Below are 25,125 nucleotides of genomic sequence, written 5' to 3' on the forward strand. Positions count from 1 at the left end.
GTTCCTCCTCATGTTGAGGTGGAACTTCCCATGCTCAAGTTTGTGCCCGTTGTCCCTTGTCCTGTCCCCGGGCACCACTGAGAAGAGCCTGGCCCCATCCTGACACCCCCCCTTTCAGTATTTAGAAGCGTTGATAAGGTCCCCCCTCAGCCGTCTTTTTTCCAGACTGAAGAGCCCCAAATCCCTCAGCCTTTCTCCATCACAGAGATGTTCCAGCCCCTCAGCATCCCAGCAGCCCTTTGCTGTCCCCTCTCCAGCAGTTCCCTGTCCCTCCTGACCCGGGGAGCCCAGAACTGGACCCAGTGCTCCAGGTGTGGCCTCCCCAGGGCAGAGCCGAGGGGGAGGATGAACCTCCCTCCACCTGCTGGCCACGCTCTTCTTGATGCCCCCCAGGATGCCATTGGCCTTCTTGGCCACCAGGGCCCATTGCTGGCTCATGGGCATCCCATCGTCCCCCAGGACTCCCAGGTCTCTTTCCACAGAGCTGCTCTCCAGCAGGTCACCCCCCAACCTGTCCCGCTGCGGGGGGGTTGTTCCTCCCCAGGGCCGGGACCCTACACTTGCCCTGGTTGAATTTCATAAGGCAGGGAGAACCGGGGGGGGGTCTGGACTAGGCACCGGGGGTGGGGGGGGGGCGGCTTCGGCATCACTTGAGTCCCCCCCTCCCCTGCAGGCCACGCTCCCGCTCTCCCCAGCCGGCTGCCGTGCAGCGCCGCGGTGGGTGCCCCCCACCCTCTGCACGTATACACAGACACCCCCCCCCGCCCCCGCCAGGCCAGGGTGCATCCCCCGGCGCTGCCCACCTCCCCCCCCCAAGCCCTGCAGGCCATCACCACCCCCCCTCGCAAGTCAGCTTCCTGCAGCGCTTGGTGTGTGTCCCCCCCGCGCCACCCCTCACCGACACAACACGTCCCCGTCCTCACCACGGCCTTTATTTGCTGCTGAAGCAGGATGGGGACAGAGGGGTCAGCCCCCAGAGGCCCCCCCCGCAGGGCCCTGCAGCCTTTCCTGCCCCCAGCCCCCCCTGAGGGCCCAAGGCTGGGGGGGGGGAAGATGGGTCCAAGGCAGGGCAGAGACCCCAGGAGGGGACAGCACCTGGGGACCACCGGTGCCCACAACCCCCGGGGGACAGGCAGCATCGCCTCCATCGGTGGGAGGGGAGCCAGGACACCCTCCCCCACGCCCCCCCCCACCAGCCATGGGGCCGGGACCAGCACGGGAGACATTCGATAAATATTAAATCTAACGGAGGTTCCGGTAGGGAGAAAAAATAAATAGGCACTAAAGAGCAATGGAGGAGGGGGACAAGGCACAGGGATGTCCCACAGCGTCCCGCCACGGTGCCGGCAGTGGGGGATGGGGGGGGCAGGCAGCCCCACACTCGGCTCCCCAGCCTGCGCCGGGGGGGGTCCCACAAAGCCCCACCACCACCACCCCACCAGTGGAGGGGGGGGGGGAGGAGGGGGGGGGCCGGCCCAACAGGTCCCCTCTGTCACTTCCCCGGCTCCGCTCGCTCCTTGTGTGACTCTGTCACCACCTGCTGCAGAGGGGGGGGGAGAGGGGGGGAGAAGGTGGGGGGCAGCCCCACAGCGGGGACCTCCCCCGCTTGCAGCCCCCAACCCTCACCTGCCCGTCCCGCGTCTCAATGGTTTTGATGAGCACCATCCTCCGTGCCGGGCTCTCCGTGGGCTGTGGCTCCAGCGCTGGGGCACAGAGAGGCCGTCAGCGCCCCCTCCCCCCCTGCCCCCCCCCGCCACGGGGTGGGCGGCTACAAGGCCACCCCGGGCAGGGGTACAGGGACCCACCTACACCCCCCATGGGCTGTCTGCCCCCAACCCCCAGCCCTGCCCCTCACCTGAGCTTCTCACGCTGAAGGAGGTGGCAGGGTGCAGGGGGACGGTGATCCTGGGGCAGGGTGGGGGGGGGAAGAGGGGGGTGAGGGGACTCCCAGGCACGGCTGGTGACCCTGACCCTTCCACACCATCGAGTCGGTGACCCCCCCACACCCCCCCACCGCAGTTGCCCTGCACCAGGTTGCGCTGGTGGGCTGCCAGGCAGGCGGCAGGAGCGGAGCCAGCGGCGGCTCCCCCGCCATCGCACCGTCCCCCCCGCCATCGCGCCGTCCCCTGGCCTTGCCTTTATCTCAGCAGCAAGGAGCTCCCGTGGGAACTTTTTGTTTGCCCGGAGCTGCCTCCTCACAAGAAAACCCCGCAACAGCCGGGCTGACCCAAGGAGGGGGACTCGCTCCCCCAGCCGGACTCTGCACCCCGGCAGCGACAGGGACAGGAGGCTGCGGGTGCCAACCTCCCCTCGCAGGGCAGAGCGGCCTCACCGGCTCTCCTCGCCCTCCAGCAGCTTGCGGTACGTGGCGATCTCGATGTCCAGGGCCATCTTGACGTTCAGCAGGTCCTGGTACTCGCGCAGGTGCCGCGCCATCTCCTCCTTCATCTGCTGGATCTCCTGTTCCAGCCGCCCCACCACATCCTGGTAGTTGCCGATCTCCTCCCCAAACTCGTCCTCCATCTCCCGCATCTGCCGCTGCAGCGCCTCGTTCTGCAGGGGAAGACGGGGCCGCATGGGGCCGGAGGCCCTGGTGCCTGTGCTCCCCCCGCTGGGGACCACCCCTCCCGGCTCTCACCATGCCCTTCAGCCCGTCCACCTCGCAGGTGAGGCTCTGGATCTGCCGCCGCGACTCGTTCATCTCCTGCTTGGCCAGCCGCAGCGCCTCGTGGTTGCGGTTGGCCGCATCCGAGAGGTCGGCAAACTGCGGGGACCAGGGGGAGTCAGGGCTGGTCGGAGAGCCCCGGTCGCCCCACGTGCCCCCGCCCGGCTCCCCCAGCCCCCCCAGCCCTGGGTACCTTCGATTTGTACCACTCCTCGGCTTCCTGCAGGTTCTTCACGGCGATGCTCTCGTACTGGGTGCGGATCTCCCGCAGCGCAGCCGTCAGGTCTGGCTTGCAGACCTCCACCTCCACCGGCACTGCCGGCCTCGGGGCGCTCACCTCCAGGTCCCGCAGCTCCTGCGTGGGCCCACGAGCCGTCACATCACAGCACAAGGACCCAAACCGCTCCCCCCAGCACCCCCCACCCCAGGCTCCCCCCACCACCACACACCTCCTCATGCAGCTTCCTGAGGAAGCCGATCTCGTCCATCAGCAGCTCCACTTTGCGCTCCAGCTCCAGACGGGACAGCGTGGCATCGTCCACGTCCTGCGGGTAGAGACCAGGCCAAGCCGTGGGACAGCACTGAGGGGACACAGGCTCCCCGCCAGGGCAGTGCAGGGTGGGGAGCACCTAGTGCATGGGGCATCGCCACTGGGGCCTTCGCACACGTGGGCAGCTTAGCCCGGGGGCCACACGTAGGGCACGGGCATCACCAGCGCGCACAGCCCGGAGCGGGACGGGGAAACGGGCTCCCCTCCCTAGCCCCCTCACCTTGCGGAAAAGCACCAGGCTCTTCTCCGCATCCTCCCGCTTCTGCGTCTCGTCCTCCAGCCTGGGAACAGCAGGAGTGAGAAGGAAGAAGGGGAACAGGGTGCAGCCCCCCACACACACACACTACCTCGTGTCTCCTGCTGCCTGGGACCCCCTGCCCTGACGCAGCCCCCCCCACATGCTGCAGGCAGACGGGGGTGGAGGAGAAGGAAGAGCCACTCCCCCCTCACAGCCCCCAAGGGCCTGGGCTGGCCCCAGCCCTGGAAAGGGGCAGCCCTGGGGTGTCCCTCTCCCTGCACAGCCAGGACAGGACCAGCCCCTCCCGCAGGACCCCCAGATCCTGGGGGACCCCACCCGGGCCACGTCACACCACCCCAGCGCTGTGGGGCCATGACCCCACTGCAGCCCCCCAGGACCCTTCACTGGGACACCCACCTCTCCCGGGGGGGGTCCAGCCCTGCCCCGGCCCCATCTCCCCCCCCCAGTGCCCCACCCCGCCCAGTGCCCCGCCCAGTGCCCCGCCCTTCCGCAGAGCCCGGCTCTCCCAGTCCCCACCTCCCCAGCGCACGCCGCGCCCCCTCCCTACCGTCTCCGCTGCATCCCCCCGTCCCCATCCCGCCCCGCTCCCTGCCCAGGACGCCCGGGGGCAGCTCCGGCTGCCTTCTCCAGCGCATCCCGCTGCATCCCACATCCCCATCCCGGTGCATCCCCTGTTCCCCACTCCAACGCCCCCCCGGCGCATCCCCCAGTCCATCCCCTGTCCCCATCCCAATACGTGGCCGGTCCCTTTTCCGGTACATCCCTCGGTTCCCATCACTCCGGTATCCCCCCCCCCCTCCCGGTGCACTCCCCATCCCCACACCGCTGCATCCCCCGGTCCCCATCCCGGGGCATCCCTCATCCCGGTGCATCCCCCGCTCCCCACCCCGCTGCATCCTGCGGTGCACCCCCCCCCTTCCCCATGCCTCCCCCCCCCGCTGCATCCCCCGGGCCCAGCCGCCCACCCACCGCTGCCGCAGGGCCGCCAGGTCGGCGGCCAGCCCGTCCCGCTCCGCCAGGAGCCGGTCCCGGTCCCGGCCGAGGCGCTGCAGCCGCTCCCGCAGCCCCCGCAGCTCCCCCTGCACCAGCCCGGCGGTGCGGGGCGCGGCGGCAGCGGCGGCGCGGCCGAGGGCGGCTCGCAGGGCCCCGTTCTGCCGCTCCAGCGCCCGCACCCGCTCCAGGAAAGCGGCGAAACGATCGTTCAGCGCCGCCAGTTCCTCCCGCTCCGCGCCTCGGGCCGCCGCCGCCGCCGCCAGCAGCCCCGGAGCCGCGGTGAGGGGCGGCGGCGCCCCGAGAGCGCGGCGCGGGTGGGGAGCGCGGCCGCCGCGGCTCATGGCGATACCGGGGAGGTGGCGGCCGCCGGTACCGGCTGTTTATAGCGGGAGACGGATCCGCCCCGCCGGGGGGACCCGGGGGTGCGAGGGGAGGGGTCTCCCGGCCGGGGGGGGGGCGGGGCGGGCCGGGGGTTGCGGGGAGGCGGGGAGAGTGGGCGGCAGTGGCCGGGGACCCCCGCCGGGATGCGGGGTGGGGACTGCAGGGTCCCGTCCCGCCCCCCCCCGAGTGTGCGGGCAGAGGAGCCCGGCAGCACCGGGGCGGGGGGGGGGGACTACGCGGGATGCAGACCCCCACAGGGGCGGCTGGGCAGCACCCACATGGCCGGGTCTTCCCCTGTCAGGAGAGGGGCTGGGGGACCCCGTGAGGTGCGGGGCAGTACCGAAGGTTACGGGGTCCCTCCTTAAGCAGCAGGGGGTGCAGCCCCCCCCCCACTGGGATGCAGAGAGGGGCTGGGGGGAGAGCCCCATCCTCAAGCCCTGCTGCAGGGCTCAGCGGAGCCCCCGCCTCAGCCGGGTCCCATCCTGCCCGGGGCGCTCGGCCCCATGGAGCAGCCCATCCCACCCCCCCCAAGGCCCTGTGTCGTGTGTGTGTGTCCCCCCCCCTTTCCTTTCTTAGGGACAGCCATGACTCGGCTCTGCTGGAGCCGCCATGTGCGGGGGCAGCACCGGAGAATGGGCTCTGCCCCCCCCCGCACTTTGCCAGGCAGCGGGGGCGGCGCTTACGGGAAGGGGTCAGCCCAGAGGCTGCGGGGGATGGGGGGGGGGGGTGTCCTACCCACTATCCAGGACACCCACCCACCCCACCCCAAGCTCTGCAGAGCTCCGTGCCTGACACCGGGTACAGCCTGTCTGCACCAGCCGTGCCCAGGGCCCGATCCTGCCCACGCAGCCAAGGCTGGAGGGGGCAGCTGCTGGGGCAGGGCACTGGGGGCTCCCCGCCTCCCTGGGGGCTGTTCCCAGGGGTCCTCACCCCACCTGGGGCCCCGCACATGTTACAGGGACCCCTGGGGACAACGGGGCGGGGAAAAGGAAACACATGGACCGTGCAAGCAGCCCAGCAGGGCACAGCCGGCTCCCAGCGCAGGAGCCAGCCCAGGGACCCCAGTCCCACCCAGGACCCCCCCAGCACGGCCAGGCAGCCAGCCCAGGCAGGACACCCCCCCACCTTGGGACCGCCTTGTGGTGACCCGGGAGGATGATTGTGCTGGGACAATAAACGAGGCAAGAGTGAAAAGAGCCATTTTAATGAAGAGCATCACAGTGTAAACCGGCAGAAGAGACAAGGCACTAGTATTCCTCCCCCTCCTCCTCCCCCTCCACGCTGTCAGCCCCCACCTCCTCGTAATCCTTCTCCAGGGCAGCCATGTCCTCCCGGGCCTCTGAGAACTCCCCCTCCTCCATGCCCTCCCCCACGTACCAGTGCACAAACGCCCGCTTGGCATACATCAGGTCAAACTTGTGGTCCAGGCGGGCCCAGGCCTCGGCGATGGCCGTGGTGTTGCTCAGCATGCACACAGCGCGCTGCACCTTGGCCAGGTCCCCCCCGGGCACCACCGTGGGCGGCTGGTAGTTGATGCCCACCTTGAAACCTGTGGGGCACCAGTCCACGAACTGGATGGTGCGCTTGGTCTTGATGGTGGCGATGGCGGCATTGACATCCTTGGGCACCACGTCCCCGCGGTACAGCAGGCAGCACGCCATGTACTTGCCGTGCCGCGGGTCACACTTCACCATCTGGTTGGCCGGCTCGAAGCAGGCGTTGGTGATCTCGGCCACCGTCAGCTGCTCGTGGTAAGCCTTCTCAGCTGAGATGACGGGGGCGTAGGTGGCCAGTGGGAAGTGGATGCGGGGGTACGGCACCAGGTTGGTCTGGAACTCCGTCAGGTCGACATTCAGGGCCCCATCAAAGCGCAGGGAGGCCGTGATGGAGGACACGATCTGGCTGATGAGGCGGTTGAGGTTGGTGTAGGTGGGCCTCTCGATGTCCAGGTTGCGGCGGCAGATGTCGTAGATGGCCTCGTTGTCCACCATGAAGGCGCAGTCGGAGTGCTCCAGGGTGGTGTGGGTGGTGAGGATGGAGTTGTAGGGCTCCACCACGGCCGTGGAGACCTGTGGGGCCGGGTAGATGGAGAACTCCAGCTTGGACTTCTTGCCATAGTCGACAGAGAGGCGCTCCATGAGCAGGGAGGTGAAGCCAGAGCCGGTGCCGCCCCCGAAGCTGTGGAAGACCAGGAAGCCCTGCAGCCCCGTGCACTGGTCAGCCTGTTGGGAGAGTCCCCAGCGGGGTCCGGAGCAGATCAGCCATGGCTTCACACCTTCGTCCTCCCCAAGACAGGTGCAGCAGGAGCCACCCTTCCCACACAAGCCCATGGGTAGCCAGCTCAGCCTTTGATGTGCCAGAAGCTCCCGGAGCGGAGCCGGCAGCACAGCAGGTCCAGCCGGCCCCGGCGCCAGCCGCAGCGTGGGAACCGGAGGTTCAAAGAGCTCGGGCAGCCGCACCAGTCAAACCAGTGCTGCACCAGCACCCAAACCAGGGCTTCGTGGGCCCCCCTGCCCCAGGCATGGGGCTTCCCATCCTCCTCCCCACAGCCGAGCTTGGGATGCAGCCGGGACAGGGCCGTGCTGCCCCTGGGGAAGGTGCGTCCCGTGTGGGCACTGGGGACAGCCCAGCCCTGTCACCCGCACCCCGGGGCAGCGGGTCCCTCCTGGGGCAGCTCCACCTTCTGTCCTTGAGAGGATGCGGCCCAAAGTGCTGACGGGGTGAGAAGGACCCGCTGGTCACCTCCCCAGGGAATCCTGCATCCCTTTGTCCCCAGCCATCTCCTGGGGATGGACCCACCCTGGGAGATCCCATGGAACGCTCACCAGCTTGCGGATGCGGTCGAGGACCAGGTCGATGATCTCCTTGCCGATGGTGTAGTGCCCACGGGCGTAGTTGTTGGCCGCATCCTCCTTGCCTGTGATCAGCTGCTCGGGGTGGAAGAGCTGCCGGTACGTCCCCGTGCGCACCTCGTCTGCGGGGAGGGAGCGCACGTTAGCACCCGGCATCCCGTTCACGCCACCCACCTCACCCCCTCCCCGCGCTCACCGATCACCGTGGGCTCCAGGTCCACAAAGACGGCCCGCGGCACGTGCTTGCCGGCCCCCGTCTCGCTGAAGAAGGTGTTGAAGGAGTCGTCCCCCCCGCCGATGGTCTTGTCGCTGGGCATCTGCCCGTCGGGCTGGATGCCGTGCTCCAGGCAGTACAGCTCCCAGCAGGCGTTGCCGATCTGCACACCCGCTTGGCCCACATGGATGGAGATGCACTCGCGCTGCGGGGGCAGGACATGCAGCCGTGTCACCCCCGGGCTCCCCCCTTTGTGTCTGTGTCCCCGCCTGCGGCACCCACCCAGGTCGGGCTGGCAGCGAGCTGGGAAGGGCCAGTCCCCAGGGCTGCACGGGGCCAGCTCAGCCCAGGGGCCCGATCCTGCCCGCACGCACCCTATTGTTCTGGGTCCTGGCAGGCACCGAGGGCTGCAGGGGGGGTGCTCAGCTCCCACGGTCCCATCCTGCCCCCCCCTCCCCGCCCCGAGGGAGCTGGGACCCTGCCTGTTGTGGGATGAGGAGCACAGCTCCGGGGGCTCATCCCACCCCAAGGGACACTCGTGCTGGTGGGTCTCGGGGGGGTTCAGGGTCGGTTGAAGGCAGCCCCCACCCTAACACCGCTTGGAGTCACTCACCCCCACGCTGACCCACAGCCAGGAGCTGGGATTCCCCAGGGTTATTCCCAGTCCTCGCCACCCAACCCCTGCACTGGGGCAGGGACAACTTCAGCCCCCCCTCCCCCGGTTCGGGTGCACCCCGGGCCCCACGGGAAAGGGAAACCCCCCCTTTTCCCCACCAGCTCTTGCCCAACCCCGGGCTGTCCTGGCCCCACCGCCAGGCCTGACCCACGGGGATGGGCACCCGGCGGCATCCCTTCTGCCCCACGAGCAAACTCCGGGAGTCGGGAAGTTTCCCGGGAAGAGTTTCCCCATCGTGCCCGGGCCGGGATGAGAGCGGGGGCGGACACCACCATCGCCCTCCGCCGCTGGGACTCACTCCCACCCGCGCTCTCCGTCCCCAGGGAGGGGGCGGCAGTAGGGTGTCGTCCCCCCCGCCCCGGCACCCCCACACCCCCCTCGGGGCACATCCCCCCCCGGCTCGGGGAGTCCCGAGGGGGACTGTGGGGACGTGTCCAGGACCCTCGTGGGAGCCCGGGCCACGCGGCGCCCCCCGGCGTGTCCCCCCTCGGAGGGGCAGGGAGCCCGGGGGGGGAACCGGCACACACCGAGGCCCCCTCCCACCGGTGGCACACAGGGTCCCGTGTCCCCCACACCCCAGGGCCTTCCCGGGGCCGTGCGAGTGCTCGGCAGCCCCATGGAGGGGGAAGGTGGGGGGGGTCCTGGACAGGCGAGGAGCCGTCACCCACCGGACCGCAGCCCCACGTGCTGCCCCGGGGGAGGGTCCCACACCCCCGCGGTTGGGGTGTGTGTGTGTCCCCCCCACGGTCCCCCCAGCCGTGTCCCCACGCGATGCCCCTCACCATGGCCGCTCACTGCCCGAACCGTTACGGAGCCGCTGAGGAGGGAGGCGGGGGGACCCCGGCGGGGCCCCCCCGTGATATACCCCGGGGGCCGGGGCCTCCCGCGGGGCGGGGCCGAGGGGGGCGGGGCCGGGCCTTCCCCGCCCCTTCGGGCCACGCGTCCCCCCCCCCGGCGGCCACGCCCCCGCCGCGGGCCACGCCTTCGCCGCCCCGCCTCGATTCCCATTGGCCGGTTCGAAAGTCGGCGAGGGTGCGTAGGCGGTGACGTCAGCGGAGTGGAATGTGGAGGGCGGGAGGCGGGGCGGGGGGGGCAGGAGGCGGCGGAGGGGAACAGAAGGGGTCGGAGGGCATTGGGGCAGCGGGGAGGGGGCGCATTTGGGGGGCATCAGGGGCAGAGGGGCTGGGGGGCGTTAGGCGGGGGGGCATCAGGGGCATTAGGGGCAGAGGGGCTGGGGGGCATTAGACGGGGGGGCATCAGGGGCATTAGGGGCAGGGGGGATGGGGGGCGTTAGGCGGGGGGGGCATCAGGGGCATTAGGGGCAGGGGGGATGGGGGGCGTTAGGCGGGGGGGGCATCAGGGGCAGCGGGGCTGGGGGCATTAGGGGCAGAGGGGCTGGGGGCACTGAGGGGGGGAGCATTAGGGGGAGCGGGGCTGGGGGGCGTTAGGCGGGAGATGTCATTAGGGGCAGCAGGGCTGGGGGGCGTTGGGGGGTATTAGGGTTGGGGGGCTCAGCCCTGGGCAGGGGGTGTCTCTGTACCTCCTGGCCAGAGCCCTAGACCCGAGTCCAGCTGTCCCCGTCCCTGTCCCCATCCTTGTCCCCGTCCGTCCCCATCCTTGTCCCCATCCCGTGGGAAGCCCCGCGGGCACCCGCCGCGCCGGCTCCTGTGCCCGGCCACCGCCCGTGTTCCCCCGCCAGCCCCTGGGGCGGGCGGCTCCTCGAGGTAACCCACCCAGGGGCAGTTCCTGTGGGGCAGGGTAGTGGTGGGGGGCGGTGGGGGTCACCCCACGCTCACTCCCCAGGGAGCAGCGCCCTGGGTGTCCCCCCCCGCGCCCCGGGCTGGGGTGAGCGCGTGTCGGGGTCACATTGCCAGGGCCAGAGACAGGTTTGGGGACAGCGTGGGGACACAGGCAGCCCCGGAGACCCCCACGCCAGGCTTCAAACCCCCACCCCCGCACTGGGGTCACTCCCTTGGTGTGTGTCCCCCCCGGCAAGGGGACCGTGTCCCCTGCAGGGCCAGTCTGCAGAGAGCTGAGGGTGGAGGGTCCCGGACGTCCCTGGGGGAGCAGCCGCGGCAATGTCCCCCCTGCCCCAGGCACAGCTGGGAGCAGCGCGTCCCTGTGGGGCCCCCGTGTCACCCCGTGCACCCTCGGGGTCCCCGTGTCCCCCAGTCCCAAGGCTGCGCCCGGCCCCCCACTGCAGAGCGCTGTGCACAACGGCTGAGCCAGGGCCCCCTGGGCTCCCCCCGTGTCCCCCCACTCCCTGGACACCCCGGTGTCCCCCCAATCCCTGGGCATCTCTCATGTCCCCCACACTCGCTGGGCATCCCCCGTGTCCCCCACCACTCCCTGGACACCCCGGTGTCCCCCCAATCCCTGGGCACCCTGATGTCCCCCGCACTCGCTGGGCATCCCCCGTGTCCCCCACCACTCCCTGGACACCTCGGTGTCCCCCCACTCCCTGGGCATCTCCCACGTCCTCCCCACTCCCTGGCCATCCGCCGTGTCCCCCCCACTCCCTGGGCACCCTGATGTCCCCCCCCTCCCTGGGCACATCCCCAGTGCTGGCACCCCCCTGGGGTCGGCGTGGCTGGTGCCCCTGCAACACGCGCTCCTTGAACCATCAGAGCCCCCCATGTCCCCCCCCCACCTTGGCTCCGGGGTCCTGCTGGGGGTCGGGGGATGCTTTGAGGGGAGCGGGCGGAGCGGTGGGGGGGGGGGGGGGGGTCCCCTGGCAGCGCGGTCCCTCCCACCTCGCCCCCGCCCCCGCCCCCGCCCTCCTCCTTTATCCCCGGCTTTGCCGCAATGCGGTGCCGCCCCGCCAGCGCCCAGCTCTGCTGCAGCCCCCTCCCCACGGCCAGCATGGCCGCAGCCCCCCTGCACACACCCCCCTCCTCCGGCTGCCTCCCCCGCACCCTGTCCTGCCCCCCGTGTCCGTCGTCCCCCCCCCACACTCCGTGTCCCCCCTCCCTGGGGCTGAGCCTCCCTATTGTTGTGGCTCCCGAAGTGCTGGGAGGGAGCGGGGGGGGTGCGGGGGGGGTGCGGGGGGGGGCCACCCAGACTGCAGGGACACACGGTGACACCCCCCCCGCTCCTTCCAGTGGAGTGGGGTCACCCCCTGCCCCCAGCACCGGGGATCGGAGGGTCCCCTCGCCCTGCCCTTCGGAGGGGGGGGCTGCGGGGTCAGGCACAGCCAGGGACGGGTGCCACCGCCTCCGCCGTCCCTCTCCGGCCCCCCAGTCCCCTCCCGAGCCAGTCGGGGGACGGCAGGGCCAGTCCCAGTGTCCCCTGCCGTACCAGGGCCTCATCCTGCACCCCGGCGAGGGGCAGCCCCCGCCCCCGAGCTGTCCCCTCTCCCTCCGTTTCAATGAACCCGTCACATCGATGGTGGCAGGGGACGGACGGACGGACGGAGCGGGCGCTTGCACGCCACATTCTGCGGGAAAAATAGGTTAAAAATAGCAGCAGCTGGTGTCCGGGATGTTGCCCCCTCCCCGGGAGCCATGGCAGCCCCCGATGGGGCCGGGAGCCCCTGGCCCCCGGGGATGGATGCGTCCTGGCTGTGGGGGGTGGGGTCACCAGTGAGGGGACCCCAGAAAGGGCCCAAACCTGGGGGGGGGAGTGGGAAGGGGAAGCTGGAAACCTCGGCCATGAGCCAGAGGCCAGGAAGTGGTCCCACACTGGCCTGCGCCGCCACTGGGGGCTGGGCGGGGGGGGGGAACGGGGGCACTGGCTCTCAGAGCCCCCTGAGATACCCAGCCGGGACTGGGGGGGGCAGCCATGGGCAGGGCTGGGGGTTCTGCGCAGCCAGGCGGGACCCCGGGGGGGAGTGCAGCAACAGTCACCAGGAGCTGCTGCGTTGCTACCAACAGTCAACACAGCACAGGCGGATGGGAAGGGCTGGGGGGGGGGGGGCTGGGAGCCAAGGGGGGAAGCTGGGGGGGCAGCTGGGAGCTTGGCCAGATCCTCCCCCCCCCCCCCCGGCCCCCCACTGGCAGATACTGGGGCTGGACATGGGGGGGGGGGGGCGGGGCCGGGGCTGGTGACCCCCCCATGGCAGAATAGAGTGGGGCTGGGCATTGGGGGACCCCAGGGCCTGTGTACCCCCTCCACAGCACAGTGGGGTCAGGCACTGGGGGGGCCGCCCCCCCCCTCTCCCCCCCAGCACAGCAGGGCCAGGCAGCGGGGGGACCCCAGCCTCATCCCCCGCCACAATCCGCCCCCCCGCCCCGGCCAGGCCCCGGGATGGATGTTGGGGAAGGGGAATGGGGGGGAGGGGGGGGGTCCCCAGCCCGTCTCCTAGCAACCGGTCTCCTAGCAACCCTGCCACCACGGCCGTTGCCTGGCAACGGCTGGCGCTGGGACGAGTGGCCTTCCATACCTAACGAGATGGGAAGGGGCTGGGGGGGGGGGGCAACACCCGGGGGGGGGCAACACCCAGGGGGGGCCCCCCCAACACCCAGGGCCCCTTGCCCCACACCCTGCATCGTCCGCGGGGGCCGAGCCACCCACCACCCCTCGGGACACCCCACGGCTCAGGGGACAGGATGGGCAGTGACCCACCCCCCCCTCAGCATGGAGATGGGTCCCCGAGGTGGGGGGCTGCTGTGAGCCCCACACACCCCAGACCCCGGTGACACCCCTGGGGACACCCTGGGGACACCCTGCCAGGCTCCACAACGGTGCTGTGGGGCTGGCGGGGGGACAAAGGCAGGAGAAGTTTTCCGCGTAAGGACAGACCTGGCGTGGGGCTGGGGGCTGGGGGCTGAGCCGCTTTGGGGCCGGTGGCCCCCTAGACACCCGTTGGCAACAGGGACCAGCCTGGCGGGAGCCGAATCTGCCGCTTGGCGCAGCCGGGGCTGCCCAGCCCTTTGTTCTGGCAGGCAGTGCCCAAATCCCAGCCCCTCTTTGTCTGCAGCCCGGCGGCCCCGAGGGAGCTGAGCCCCGGCTCGTCCCCGCGCCCCCCCCCCCCCCCGTCACTCCAGCAGCACCCCAAAAATACCGGGCTGGCAGAGCATGGGGCTGGCGGCAGGGATGTGGGGCTGGTGGCAAGGGACGTGGGGCTGGCGGTGGGGACGTGGGAACCCGGAGCTGCCCAGAAATCTGCATAATGTGGGAAATGCTGAGAAAAATGTGATTTCTCAGCAGAGGGGCGGGGGGCGAGGGGGGGGAGGTAGGGGGGGGCAATCGTGGCAGCTCCACCTGCGGCAGCTGGGGCCAGCCCGCGTGTGGGGCGCGGGGTCACCCCTCTGCAGCGGCTGAGCCCCCTGTAGTCCCCACCTTGGAGGGGCAACACCCAGCGCCCCCCCCCCCCAATCCACTGTGGGCTTTGCAGGGGCAAATGGGAGGGGGAAAACACACACACACACACACACCCAAGGAGGGGGAACCCCCCAGGGCCATAGGGACAGTGGCTCAGGTTGTGCAGGGGCTGCAGCAGATGGAGGGGTGGCCGGGGGACACATGCCCTGGTGTCCCAGCTGTGTCCCCAACCACCAGCTGCCGCAGAGCAGCTGCTGCTCAATCCGGGCCCCCCAGCCCCCAAAACCGCGCTGGGAGCAACCTTGGGGCTTTGTCCCCCGTGTCCCCCTGCTGTCCCCAACCCCCCTGGCCCCGCTCGTCCCCAGCTGCCCCAGGGGAGGAGGTTTTCTCCCCCGGGCTGGGCCCCGCGGGGCTGGTTTCTGCTGCCCGAGCAGACAAAGAGGAGCTGGAAGGGACGGGGCAGAGCCGGGAAAGGGCCAGGCTGCGGCCAGCACAGGCACCGGGCCACGGTGGGGACAGGGGCCAAGACGTGGCTGGGAACCAGGGCACTGGGGCATGGCCAGGCACAGGGACGGTGTCCCCGAGGATGGGGACAGGGACGTGGCCAGAGATGGGGACCAGGGCGTGGCTGGGGACAGGGACATGGACGGAGATGGGGACCGGGGTGTGGCTGGGGATGGGGACCCGAGTGTGACCGGGAATGGGGACAACAGCATGGCTGGGGACAGGGACAAGAGTACGGCTGAGGATGGGGACAGGGGCATAGCTGGGAACCGGTGGCCAGACAGGGGGCCGGCGGTACGGCTCGTGATGGGGACCAGGGCGCGGCCAGGAATGGGGACCAGGGTCTGACTGGGGATGGGGACAGGGCCACGGCTGGGAACCAGGGCAGTGACACACGGCCAGACTGGGGACGGTGGCACAACTGGGGATGAGGACCAGGGCGTGGCCGGGCACAGCGGCTCGGCCAAGAACGGGGACCGGGACACACCGGGGACATGGCCGGGGCCAAGGACATGGGCGGGACCGGGGGTCCAGACGGCGGCGGGCAGGAACCGGCGGCTAGGCCGGTCGGTGGCCGCCGCAGCCCCCCCGCACCGCCCGGCCTTTGTCTGCGGCCCCGGGGGGGGGGCATTACCTCATCCCGCCCCGCCGCCAATGGCCGCCGCCGCCGCCGCCCCCGGCCCCGCCGCCCGCCCCGCCCCGCCGGGCCTATAAAGCCCCGCACCGAGCCCCGCGCTCCGCCGCGCCTCTTACATCGACCGCCTCAGCGTCGGGCTGTGAGACCGCCCCGGACCGACCGCCGCCATGGTGAGGAGGAGGGGGGGTTGTGTGGTACGGGGGGGGGGGGTCCCGCCGTTGTCCCCCGTCCCCCCCCCCCCGCCCCCCCCTGCCCAGGGTGGAGCCCTCGACCCCGGGGCTGAGCCCGCACCGGGTGTGGCTCCCGTTAAATCGGGCAAGGGGGGGTCGCCCGGGACACAGCCCCGAGCGTGGCTCCCGTTAAATGGGGCTGGCTGCGTCCCCCTGCTTTCCCGGGGACCAAGGCCCGAGCCCGCACCGGGCGTGGCTCCCGTTAAACGGGGCAGAATGGGACCCCCGGGACCGAGCCCTGAGCCCGCGTCAGGCGTGATGTCCGTCAAACCGGGCAGGATGGGTCCCCGGGCTGATCCCCGAGCCCGCATCGGGCGTGGCTCCCGTTAAACCGGGCGGGATGGATCCCCGGTGCTGAGCCCTGAGCCCGTACTGGGCGTGGCACCGGCTGGATGAGGCAGGATCGGGCCCCCCCCGCGCCATTCCCGGTACGGAGAAGGGTTCCGCACTGGGCGTGGCTCCCGTTAAACCGGGCAGGGCAGAACCCCCCCTCCTTGCCCGCCTCCCCCCCCCCCCTGCCCCGCCCGGAGCTGAGCCCTCAGCCTGCACTGGGTGTGGCCCCGGTTTAACGGGGCAGAACGGGTCCCCGGGGGTGGGGCGGGCAGGGCAGGACTGCCCCCCACCCCCCCCTCGGTGCTGAGCACCCTGTCCTGCACCGGGGGACAAGGCAGGGCAGGACGAGCCCCCCCCAGTCCCGCACTGGGCGTGGCCCTGGTTCAAAGGGGACCTGAGTGGCCAGGATGAGCCCCTGGTGCTGAGCCCCCCCCGCACTGGGCAGTGCTGGGTCTCAATGGGGTGGATGGAGCAGGATGGGACCCCCGGGGCTCCCTGTCTTGCCCTGGGTGTGGTCCCAGTCCCTTGGGGCAGGATGAGCCCCCGGAGCTGTGCTCCCCATCCCACAACAGGCAGGGTCCCAGCTCCCTCGGGGCGGGGAGGGGGGGGCAGGATGGGACCGTGGGAGCTGAGCACCCCCCCTGCAGCCCTCGGTGCCTGCCAGGACCCAGAACAATAGGGTGCGTGTGGGCAGGATCGGGCCCCTGGGCTGAGCTGGCCCCGTGCAGCCCTGGGGACTGGCCCTTCCCAGCTCGCTGCCAGCCCGTCCTGGGTGGGTGCCGCAGGCGGGGACACAGACACAAAGGGGGGAGCCCGGGGGTGACACGGCCACATGTCCTGCCCCCGCAGCGCGAGTGCATCTCCATCCATGTGGGCCAAGCGGGCGTGCAGATCGGCAACGCCTGCTGGGAGCTGTACTGCCTGGAGCACGGCATCCAGCCCGACGGGCAGATGCCCAGCGACAAGACCATCGGCGGGGGGGACGACTCCTTCAACACCTTCTTCAGCGAGACGGGGGCCGGCAAGCACGTGCCGCGGGCCGTCTTTGTGGACCTGGAGCCCACGGTGATCGGTGAGCGCGGGGAGGGGGTGAGGTGGGTGGCGTGAACGGGATGCCGGGTGCTAACGTGCGCTCCCTCCCCGCAGACGAGGTGCGCACGGGGACGTACCGGCAGCTCTTCCACCCCGAGCAGCTGATCACGGGCAAGGAGGATGCGGCCAACAACTACGCCCGTGGGCACTACACCATCGGCAAGGAGATCATCGACCTGGTCCTCGACCGCATCCGCAAGCTGGTAGGGGCGGGAGGGGCTCGAGGGTGGTGAGCTGAGGACAAAGACTCTGTTCTCAGTCTCGCCCTCCCCTCTGGACTAGCCAGGCTGGGTTTAGATTTAATTTATTAATTAATGTTAATCCTGTTCTGCAGCGGCTGCCATTGGCCAGCCGCGGGACGCGGCGCCGCTGGGGTGTTGGAGCCACTCCACAGCGCCGTGGTCCCCAGGCACTGGCGGTGCTGAGCTGTGCAATTCCCTCTTTGTTCCTGCTTGGCTCTCGTCGCAGCCGAGTCCAGCTGCGTGCAGCTGGGGACGGGCGTCCTGGTGACTGTGCAGCTCCAACCGGCCCATCCCAGAGCCGGGCGGCTCTGCTGGGGCTGGCGCTTTGCCCTGCTCCCTGCTCCCCAAACCCCATCCCCAAACCGGTCCCTGTTCTGCTGCCAAGCAGGTGGCACCCAGCCCCCCTACGAGGTGCTTCTGGCCACTCTCCCACCCAGGGGCCAAGGGGCTTCCCTGGGGGATTTGGCCATGACTCAGTGCCCAACAGATGGGGTGAGGGACATCCTGTCACCCATCCCGGTGGCTCCTGCTCAGCTGCTGGAAATCCCCCAAATGTCCTTATGAGGCCACAGAGAGGAAGGAGCAACTTCTGCTGCCCAGATTAAACATGCCCCCCCCCCATTGTCTCTCCTTCTTCCAGGCTGACCAGTGCACAGGGCTGCAGGGCTTCCTGGTCTTCCACAGCTTCGGGGGTGGCACTGGCTCTGGCTTCACCTCCCTGCTCATGGAGCGCCTCTCTGTCGACTATGGCAAGAAGTCCAAGCTGGAGTTCTCCATCTACCCGGCCCCACAGGTCTCCACGGCCGTGGTGGAGCCCTACAACTCCATCCTCACCACCCACACCACCCTGGAGCACTCCGACTGCGCCTTCATGGTGGACAACGAGGCCATCTACGACATCTGCCGCCGCAACCTGGACATCGAGAGGCCCACCTACACCAACCTCAATAGGTTGATAGGTCAGATCGTGTCCTCCATCACGGCCTCCCTGCGCTTTGATGGGGCCCTGAATGTCGACCTGACGGAGTTCCAGACCAACCTGGTGCCGTACCCCCGCATCCACTTCCCACTGGCCACCTACGCCCCCGTCATCTCGGCCGAGAAGGCTTACCACGAGCAGCTCTCGGTGGCCGAGATCACCAACGCCTGCTTCGAGCCGGCCAACCAGATGGTGAAGTGTGACCCGCGGCACGGCAAGTACATGGCGTGCTGCCTGCTGTACCGCGGGGACGTGGTGCCCAAGGATGTCAACGCCGCCATCGCCACCATCAAGACCAAGCGCACCATCCAGTTCGTGGACTGGTGCCCCACAGGTTTCAAGGTGGGCATCAACTACCAGCCGCCCACGGTGGTGCCCGGGGGGGACCTGGCCAAGGTGCAGCGCGCTGTGTGCATGCTGAGCAACACCACGGCCATCGCCGAGGCCTGGGCCCGCCTGGACCACAAGTTTGACCTGATGTATGCCAAGCGGGCGTTTGTGCACTGGTACGTGGGGGAGGGCATGGAGGAGGGGGAGTTCTCAGAGGCCCGGGAGGACATGGCTGCCCTGGAGAAGGATTACGAGGAGGTGGGGGTGGATTCAGTGGAAGGGGAGGGAGAGGAAGAAGGGGAGGAATACTAAACTCTCACAAGGGTGCTGCTCCTACAGGGAACATAACCTAGTTGAAGACCCCCCCGTGGGTCTGTAGCAGTGTGTGCGCCGCGGTCTGTCCTGTCCAATGGTCTGTGCTTCAGTGGAAAAGTCTGTTATGGACCCACCCGTCCTCTCCTGTGGGTCTAAATAAAAAGCATTCCCTGTCTTACCCCCTGGCTCTGTCTTTACTCTGTGCCGTCATGTCCCTCCTTGGGTTTGGTTGCTGTCCCTGACAGCCCCTGGCGTGACCCCGGGGTCCCTGGCTGCACCCAGGTCCTCGAGTGGGTGCCTGGGGTTGTGCTGAGCCCAGCACCCTACAGCCGCCCCAGCCCTGTGCTCCCCCAACCTGTCCTCCCTCCCCATCCTGCTGCTGTGCTGCCCCTGGGGTGGGCAATGTGCCCCCCTGCCACGATCTATGCCCCCCCTACACACACACACACACACTGTCCCATGGCCCTGTACCGGGGGCTGGGGGGCAGCCTTTTTTTAGGACCAGGAGCCACATGAGCCCGTGGGGGGGGATCTCCGAACCCCCTTCACAGTTGGGGAGAAGCCTGGGAGGGTCTCTGCTGTGCATAGGCAGGGGAGGGGCTGCGGAACCTCAATCCCCAGGGGGCTGAAAGTGGCCCCCTTCATCCTCCTGGGTGTCCAGGGATGGGTGTTGTTAACAGTCCCACCCCCCCCCTCATCTGGGTGTGTAGGGATGGGTGGGTGCTTCACACACACCCCCAACCTCCCGGTCATGGCGTGTCCTGAAGCCCCTCTGTTCCCTGCTGTGGGGAAGAGAAGTGGGGCAGGGGCGTCCTGGAAGCCCCGGTCAGCGGGAGTGGGAAATGGGGCAGCAGCCCCCCCGCCCCCCAGCTCTGCCTGGGCATAGGGTAGCCAGGCCCTGCTGTCCCCATCTGTCGTGTGTGTCCGTTCCCCCCATTGCTGCTGGCTGCGGTCAGGGATAAATAATGAAGGGGAAGTTGAACGCGGAGTGAAACTCGAGCGGATGCTGGGGGGGAGGGGGGGTCGTCCATCGTGTCGTGTCCCCCCCCCCCCCCACACACACACACCGGGGGGCTACTACTGTGCCAGCAACGCCAGCTCCCACTGGGGAGGGCTGGGAGGGGCTGTGCCGCGGCCCGGCCCGGTCGCCACGTTGGCAGCGCTGGGAGCCCGGCTGGTGCCAGGCTCGGGCCGGCCGCCCCCGCTCCGAGAGCCCGGTGCGACCAGAGAGAGCCGGGAGGGGGGGAGAAGAGAACTCGCCCGTCCCGCCGGGAGCGGGAGGCGGCGGGGCGGCCATGCGGCGGCGGCGCGAGGCAAATGGCGGGAGCCACGTCACCCGCTGCAATGCGGCGGCGGCGGCGGCGGCGGCGGCGGGCGCGGGGGGGCGCACGGGACGGGACACCCGGCGAAAGGGCGGCTGGGTTGTCCGCAAAGCTCCGGGCAAAACGGGAAGGCGGATTATCGGGAGCAAATAGCTGCGGGGATTAGGTGGGGGCTGGTGCTGCCCCCCCCCCCCGCCTCCTCCCCCCGCCGGCCTCACCGGCCCCCCCCGCGGCCTCGCAGCCGGGCGCCCCGGGGGCGGGGGGGGGGGGGCAGGGTGGGACCCCAGGGCATCCCGCATTCGGTGGTCCCCAGGGAGCGGGGGGGGGCGGCCCGCCTGGCTGGAGAGGGAGGCATCACGCAGGCAGACGGGGGCGCGGCTAAAACAAAGCCCACTGCAGTGAGCGGGGTCTGCCCCCCCCCCGCCCCCGGGAGATCAAAGGGGGTCTACCCACCACCCCCACCCCCGGGGCAAATAGAGCGGGGTGCGGCGGCACGGTGCCCCCCCCCCCATCGCGGCAGGATTCAGGGCTGCGGCGGCCACCCGCAGATAAGCCGGGGGGGGGGGGCCGCATGGGGCAGATGGGTCGGGGGGGGGGGTTTGGGGGCGGCTCCCCAGGGTGCAGATGGGCCGCACCGTGGGGGAGGCGGGCGGTGGGGTCCGGCCGGAGAAGCCGATTAACGGCCACGGGGAGGGGGGGGGGGCTCCGGGCGCGGCAGCACGTGCCGCCCCCCCCGCCCCCCATGTCGCAGTTTTCCTCTGCAGCGGAGCCGCACCGGGCGGGGGGAGAGGCGGGGGGGGGGGGGGGGGGCGGAAACGGCCGTTCCCACCCCCTCACCGGCAAACGCAGTGATGGGGGGACTTACGACGGGGGGGGGGGGGAGTGTGTGTGTCAGTGCCCCCCGCCCCACCGGGCGGGGGGTCCCTTCGCAAGCCCCGGGCGGGCGGCGCACCCCGCGGCGAGGGAGGGGGCCCCCCAAAGCCCCGCAGCGCCCGCCCGCCCGGCAGCTGGAGGGGGAGCTGGAGGCGGGTCGCGCCACGCGTCGCAGCCAATCCGCGGTGGAGAGCGCACGGATGGGCAGGCGCGGCGGCCAATGGGAGCGCGGGGCGGGGGCACACGGCCCACCCCCCCCGGCCGGTATATAGCGGGGCGCCCGGGGGTGGCGGTAGCCTGGTACTTGCGTCGATTCCTTGCTTGTCGGGACGAGTAACCGAGCCGCAGCCATGGTAAAGCGAGGGGGGAGGGATTGCAAAATGTTGGGGAGGCACCGGGAAACAGGGGTGGGAGCGGATGAAGGCTGGAGCTGGGGGGAGCGAGGGTTGGGGCTGGGGAGGGGAACGGGCAGGAGGGGAGGGGGAAAGGCTGGGAGGGGGGGAGTAGAGACCCCTGGGACGGGGAGCGCGAACAGGGATTAGGGGGAGCGTACGGCAGAGCAGGGACTGGGGGGGTAACGGGGAGGGATAGACCGGGGGGAGGGAGGAGTGAGGGCGACAGGGCAGGGGCTAAAGGAGGATGGGGGGGACAGAGTGGGAGCTGGGGGGACAGAGAGGGGCCGGGGGGCCGAACTTGCCGGGGGGCCGAACTTGCCGGGGGAAGCACCACTCGGGGGGGGCAGCACCTGGTCTCTGGTAGATTCCCCCACCACCACCAAGGCGGGGGCGGGGCTGTCCCGCTTTTGGCGCCCAGCCCCGACCGTTACCCTTCCCGCGCGCGGGAAGGCGCGGGGCGGGGGCAAACCCCCACCCGTTCGCAAGGGGCTCAGCCCCACCCCCTCGGCTCCACCCAAATCCAGCCCTGAACCCCCAACCTCACACACCCCCCCACCCCCCCCCCCGCCGTGGCGAGCGTAGAGGGTCCCTGCGGTCTGTCTGACACACCTTCCCCCCCCCGCGTCCGACCCCCCTGGGGCTGATCCTGCTCCGTGGCTCCTCGCGGAACCCACATGGGCCATGTCCCACGCCCCCCCCAAAAATAAAACCCCCGGGTAGTGTCGTACCCCCCCCCCTGGGTGGGAGGAATGCGCAGGAGCAGGTGGTGCGGTGCAGGGTGCGGCCGGGAATGTGCTGGACCCCGGGGAAGGGGGGTGGGGGGTGGATGGAGCAGAGGGACCCCCCCACCACCCCCACGCCGGGGCTGACGCCATCGTCCCTCCCCGGTGGTTTCGGGTCGGCTGGTGCAGTCGCGTCCCCGCCGCTGCGCCCTGCGCTTCCTCTTCCTCCTCCTGCGGCGCAGCCTCGCCCTCCCCGTGCTGTGGGGCGGGAAAATGTCCTCCCCGCGCGCCATTTGGAGGCAGATGGAAGGCTGATGGTACCCCCGGTACCCCCAGCGCTGTGCCAGACGGTGGCTCTGCTCTGTCCCCAAACATGTGTCACACACACAGACACACACCCACACCCCCCAATCCTGGGGCAAGCTCGGCTCCTGGGCTGCCCCCACCCTGCTCAGCCGGAGGTTTGGGGTACTGAGTCGACAGTGGCCGGGCTGAGCCTGGCCACAACAAGTGTTAGGGTGGGGGCTGCTCCCAGCCTGACAACCCCCCCCCCCAACCCTCCGTGTCCCCCGCAGCGCGAGTGCATCTCCATCCATGTGGGCCAAGCGGGCGTGCAGATCGGCAACGCCTGCTGGGAGCTGTACTGCCTGGAGCACGGCATCCAGCCCGACGGGCAGATGCCCAGCGACAAGACCATCGGCGGGGGGGACGACTCCTTCAACACCTTCTTCAGCGAGACGGGGGCCGGCAAGCACGTGCCGCGGGCCGTCTTTGTGGACCTGGAGCCCACGGTGATCGGTGAGCGCGGGGAGGGGGTGAGGTGGGTGGCGTGAACGGGATGCCGGGTGCTAACGTGCGCTCCCTCCCCGCAGACGAGGTGCGCACGGGGACGTACCGGCAGCTCTTCCACCCCGAGCAGCTGATCACGGGCAAGGAGGATGCGGCCAACAACTACGCCCGTGGGCACTACACCATCGGCAAGGAGATCATCGACCTGGTCCTCGACCGCATCCGCAAGCTGGTGGGTCCAGGCCCTGGGTGGGGCTGGTACCACCGCAGCCAGTGGAGAAAGGGGAACCCTCTGGTGGGACCTGGGCAGTAATGAGGAGCTGGGCTGTGCCTCCAGGCGCGTTTTAGGGTTCTTGGCACCCTGCAGCAGGTTGGGGCTCCCTGTGGGGAGTGAGCGGGGATCAGGATCAGTCCCCTCCCCTGGGCTGAACTCCCTTCCTCAAAACCCTGCAAGCCCAGAATGTGCCCCCCGAGGGTGGAGAGTGCCTGGGGGGAGGCTGGCTCCTTTCTGCCCTTGGGAAAACCTTATTTCATCCGTTTTCTAGGGTCACGTGAGGTTTCTCCTAGATCTGGACTGTGATCCTTCTTGAGTAGCTGCTTAAGAGCAGCTGTGCCAAGGGTTTAACTCTTGCTGGGGCAGCTGGTGTGGATTCCCTCTTCCCCTGATGCATGGGTCACGCTGCGTGCAGGCACTTGCAAGAGCTAGCTCCTGGGCAGGACGGAACCAAGTGTCCCCCAATCCCTGCGGGAAGGTGCCCCTTCCTTCGAGGGCTGGTTGTGGCGATGCACAGGGCGCTATGGCCGGAAACAGCTGGAGCACCTGGGCAGATGCCTGTCCCTGCCTGTGTCCCTGAGACAAGAGTCCGCAAAGGCCTGAGATCTTGGGGTGAATATTTGCTGCCCTGGGCAAGTCGGTAGCAGCTTAATGTCAGAATTAATGACAGATTGGTCTTGTTTTCTCTTCCCTTCCAGGCTGACCAGTGCACGGGGCTGCAGGGCTTCCTGGTCTTCCACAGCTTCGGGGGTGGCACTGGCTCTGGCTTCACCTCCCTGCTCATGGAGCGCCTCTCTGTCGACTATGGCAAGAAGTCCAAGCTGGAGTTCTCCATCTACCCGGCCCCACAGGTCTCCACGGCCGTGGTGGAGCCCTACAACTCCATCCTCACCACCCACACCACCCTGGAGCACTCCGACTGCGCCTTCATGGTGGACAACGAGGCCATCTACGACATCTGCCGCCGCAACCTGGACATCGAGAGGCCCACCTACACCAACCTCAACCGCCTCATCAGCCAGATCGTGTCCTCCATCACGGCCTCCCTGCGCTTTGATGGGGCCCTGAACGTCGACCTGACGGAGTTCCAGACCAACCTGGTGCCGTACCCCCGCATCCACTTCCCACTGGCCACCTACGCCCCCGTCATCTCGGCCGAGAAGGCTTACCACGAGCAGCTCTCGGTGGCCGAGATCACCAACGCCTGCTTCGAGCCGGCCAACCAGATGGTGAAGTGTGACCCGCGGCACGGCAAGTACATGGCGTGCTGCCTGCTGTACCGCGGGGACGTGGTGCCCAAGGATGTCAACGCCGCCATCGCCACCATCAAAACCAAGCGTAGCATCCAGTTCGTGGACTGGTGCCCCACAGGTTTCAAGGTGGGCATCAACTACCAGCCGCCCACGGTGGTGCCCGGGGGGGACCTGGCCAAGGTGCAGCGCGCTGTGTGCATGCTGAGCAACACCACGGCCATCGCCGAGGCCTGGGCCCGCCTGGACCACAAGTTTGACCTGATGTATGCCAAGCGGGCGTTTGTGCACTGGTATGTGGGGGAGGGCATGGAGGAGGGGGAGTTCTCAGAGGCCCGGGAGGACATGGCTGCCCTGGAGAAGGATTACGAGGAGGTGGGGGTGGATTCAGTGGAAGGGGAGGGAGAGGAGGAAGGGGAGGAATACTAAATGCCGGGTTCCTTCTGTCGCTGTAGCATGTCCACAAAATGTCTGCTTCAAACACTTCAGCTTTCTTGTGCACTGGGTGGGTTCAGCCTCGTGGGCCCGGCTGGAGGGACGCACTGCTCTGCCTGGGCTCGTGCTCTCTGGTGTGATCTCGTCGGTTTTCCATGTGTCTGTAACATGTCTGTGAATAAAAGGCTTTAAGAGAAACGGCTGCTGTGTCGGATACAAACCCTCTGTGTCTGAGTCTGCAGCTCCCCAGGGCCGCCTGGCCCCGTCCTGTGGGAACAGAGTGTCCCCATTGTCTGTGCCCAGTGAGATGGCAGCGCTCCTGCCTGGAGCTGGCTCTGGCCAGCCCTTCTCGTCCCTCGGGGCTATGGGTTGGGAGGCTCTGCCAGGCCCCCCCTGGGTGATGCTGCTCCGTGGGGCCCGAGAGCCTGGGGTGGGGTGGGGGGCGGGCTCCTGCCCTCCACGGTGCCCCCAGCTCTGGGGCAGCCTGTCCCTGGTTCCCCCCGCCCTCGCCCCCGCCGGGGATTAACCCGCCGGGGGATTAGCCCCGTCCG

General features: G+C 69.6%; 4 protein-coding genes across 7 annotated transcripts; 2 read left to right on the forward strand and 2 right to left on the reverse strand.

Moving 5' to 3' along the window:
* Positions 1-914: 914 nt before the first annotated feature.
* On the reverse strand, positions 915-4,877 carry PRPH (peripherin). 4 transcript variants are annotated; one of them, XM_063359242.1, is made up of 9 exons: positions 4,444-4,877; positions 3,436-3,496; positions 3,115-3,210; positions 2,859-3,020; positions 2,639-2,764; positions 2,333-2,553; positions 1,856-1,905; positions 1,627-1,703; positions 915-1,537 (listed from the first exon to the last, which is right to left on the reverse strand). In XM_063359242.1, exons 1-9 carry the CDS (start codon positions 4,806-4,808, stop codon positions 1,493-1,495), a joined length of 1,203 nt encoding a protein of 400 aa, XP_063215312.1. In that variant the 5' UTR covers positions 4,809-4,877; the 3' UTR covers positions 915-1,492. The 4 variants fall into 4 exon arrangements, with proteins under 4 accessions (XP_063215312.1, XP_063215311.1, XP_063215315.1 ...); XM_063359241.1 differs by having other exon boundaries at positions 915-1,540; XM_063359245.1 differs by lacking the exon at positions 1,856-1,905.
* Positions 4,878-6,095: 1,218 nt separating this feature from the next.
* On the reverse strand, positions 6,096-9,489 carry LOC134526918 (tubulin alpha-1C chain). The gene is made up of 4 exons (XM_063359257.1): positions 9,373-9,489; positions 7,897-8,119; positions 7,674-7,822; positions 6,096-7,070 (listed from the first exon to the last, which is right to left on the reverse strand). Exons 1-4 carry the CDS (start codon positions 9,373-9,375, stop codon positions 6,096-6,098), a joined length of 1,350 nt encoding a protein of 449 aa, XP_063215327.1. The 5' UTR covers positions 9,376-9,489.
* Positions 9,490-15,014: 5,525 nt separating this feature from the next.
* TUBA1A (tubulin alpha 1a) lies at positions 15,015-18,692 on the forward strand. The gene is made up of 4 exons (XM_063359256.1): positions 15,015-15,163; positions 16,406-16,628; positions 16,703-16,851; positions 17,531-18,692. Exons 1-4 carry the CDS (start codon positions 15,161-15,163, stop codon positions 18,509-18,511), a joined length of 1,356 nt encoding a protein of 451 aa, XP_063215326.1. The 5' UTR covers positions 15,015-15,160; the 3' UTR covers positions 18,512-18,692.
* A 2,226-nt stretch (positions 18,693-20,918) lies between these two features.
* On the forward strand, positions 20,919-24,772 carry TUBA1B (tubulin alpha 1b). Its single transcript, XM_063358965.1, has 4 exons — positions 20,919-21,062; positions 22,402-22,624; positions 22,699-22,847; positions 23,588-24,772. The coding sequence occupies exons 1-4, from the start codon at positions 21,060-21,062 to the stop codon at positions 24,566-24,568; spliced, it is 1,356 nt and encodes a 451-aa protein (XP_063215035.1). The 5' UTR covers positions 20,919-21,059; the 3' UTR covers positions 24,569-24,772.
* The last annotated feature ends 353 nt before the right edge of the window (positions 24,773-25,125 follow it).

Source organism: Chroicocephalus ridibundus, chromosome 24, assembly GCF_963924245.1.
Source record: "Chroicocephalus ridibundus chromosome 24, bChrRid1.1, whole genome shotgun sequence".
Lineage (NCBI taxonomy): Eukaryota > Metazoa > Chordata > Aves > Charadriiformes > Laridae > Chroicocephalus > Chroicocephalus ridibundus.

Coding starts and splice junctions, on each gene's coding strand:
- PRPH (XM_063359241.1), bottom strand. CDS start 4,808: ATGAGCCGCGGCGGCCGCGCTCCCCACCCGCGCCGCGCTCTCGGGGCG. Junction 3,497..4,443: donor CTGGCGGCCCTGCGGCAGCG/GTGGGTGGGCGG, acceptor TGCTGTTCCCAG/GCTGGAGGACGAGACGCAGA. Junction 1,704..1,855: donor CTTCAGCGTGAGAAGCTCAG/GTGAGGGGCAGG, acceptor TCTGTGCCCCAG/CGCTGGAGCCACAGCCCACG.
- LOC134526918 (XM_063359257.1), bottom strand. Junction 7,823..7,896: donor CCTGGAGCCCACGGTGATCG/GTGAGCGCGGGG, acceptor CCCTCCCCGCAG/ACGAGGTGCGCACGGGGACG. Junction 7,071..7,673: donor TCGACCGCATCCGCAAGCTG/GTGAGCGTTCCA, acceptor CTCTCCCAACAG/GCTGACCAGTGCACGGGGCT.
- TUBA1A (XM_063359256.1), top strand. Junction 16,629..16,702: donor CCTGGAGCCCACGGTGATCG/GTGAGCGCGGGG, acceptor CCCTCCCCGCAG/ACGAGGTGCGCACGGGGACG. Junction 16,852..17,530: donor TCGACCGCATCCGCAAGCTG/GTAGGGGCGGGA, acceptor TCCTTCTTCCAG/GCTGACCAGTGCACAGGGCT.
- TUBA1B (XM_063358965.1), top strand. Junction 22,625..22,698: donor CCTGGAGCCCACGGTGATCG/GTGAGCGCGGGG, acceptor CCCTCCCCGCAG/ACGAGGTGCGCACGGGGACG. Junction 22,848..23,587: donor TCGACCGCATCCGCAAGCTG/GTGGGTCCAGGC, acceptor CTTCCCTTCCAG/GCTGACCAGTGCACGGGGCT.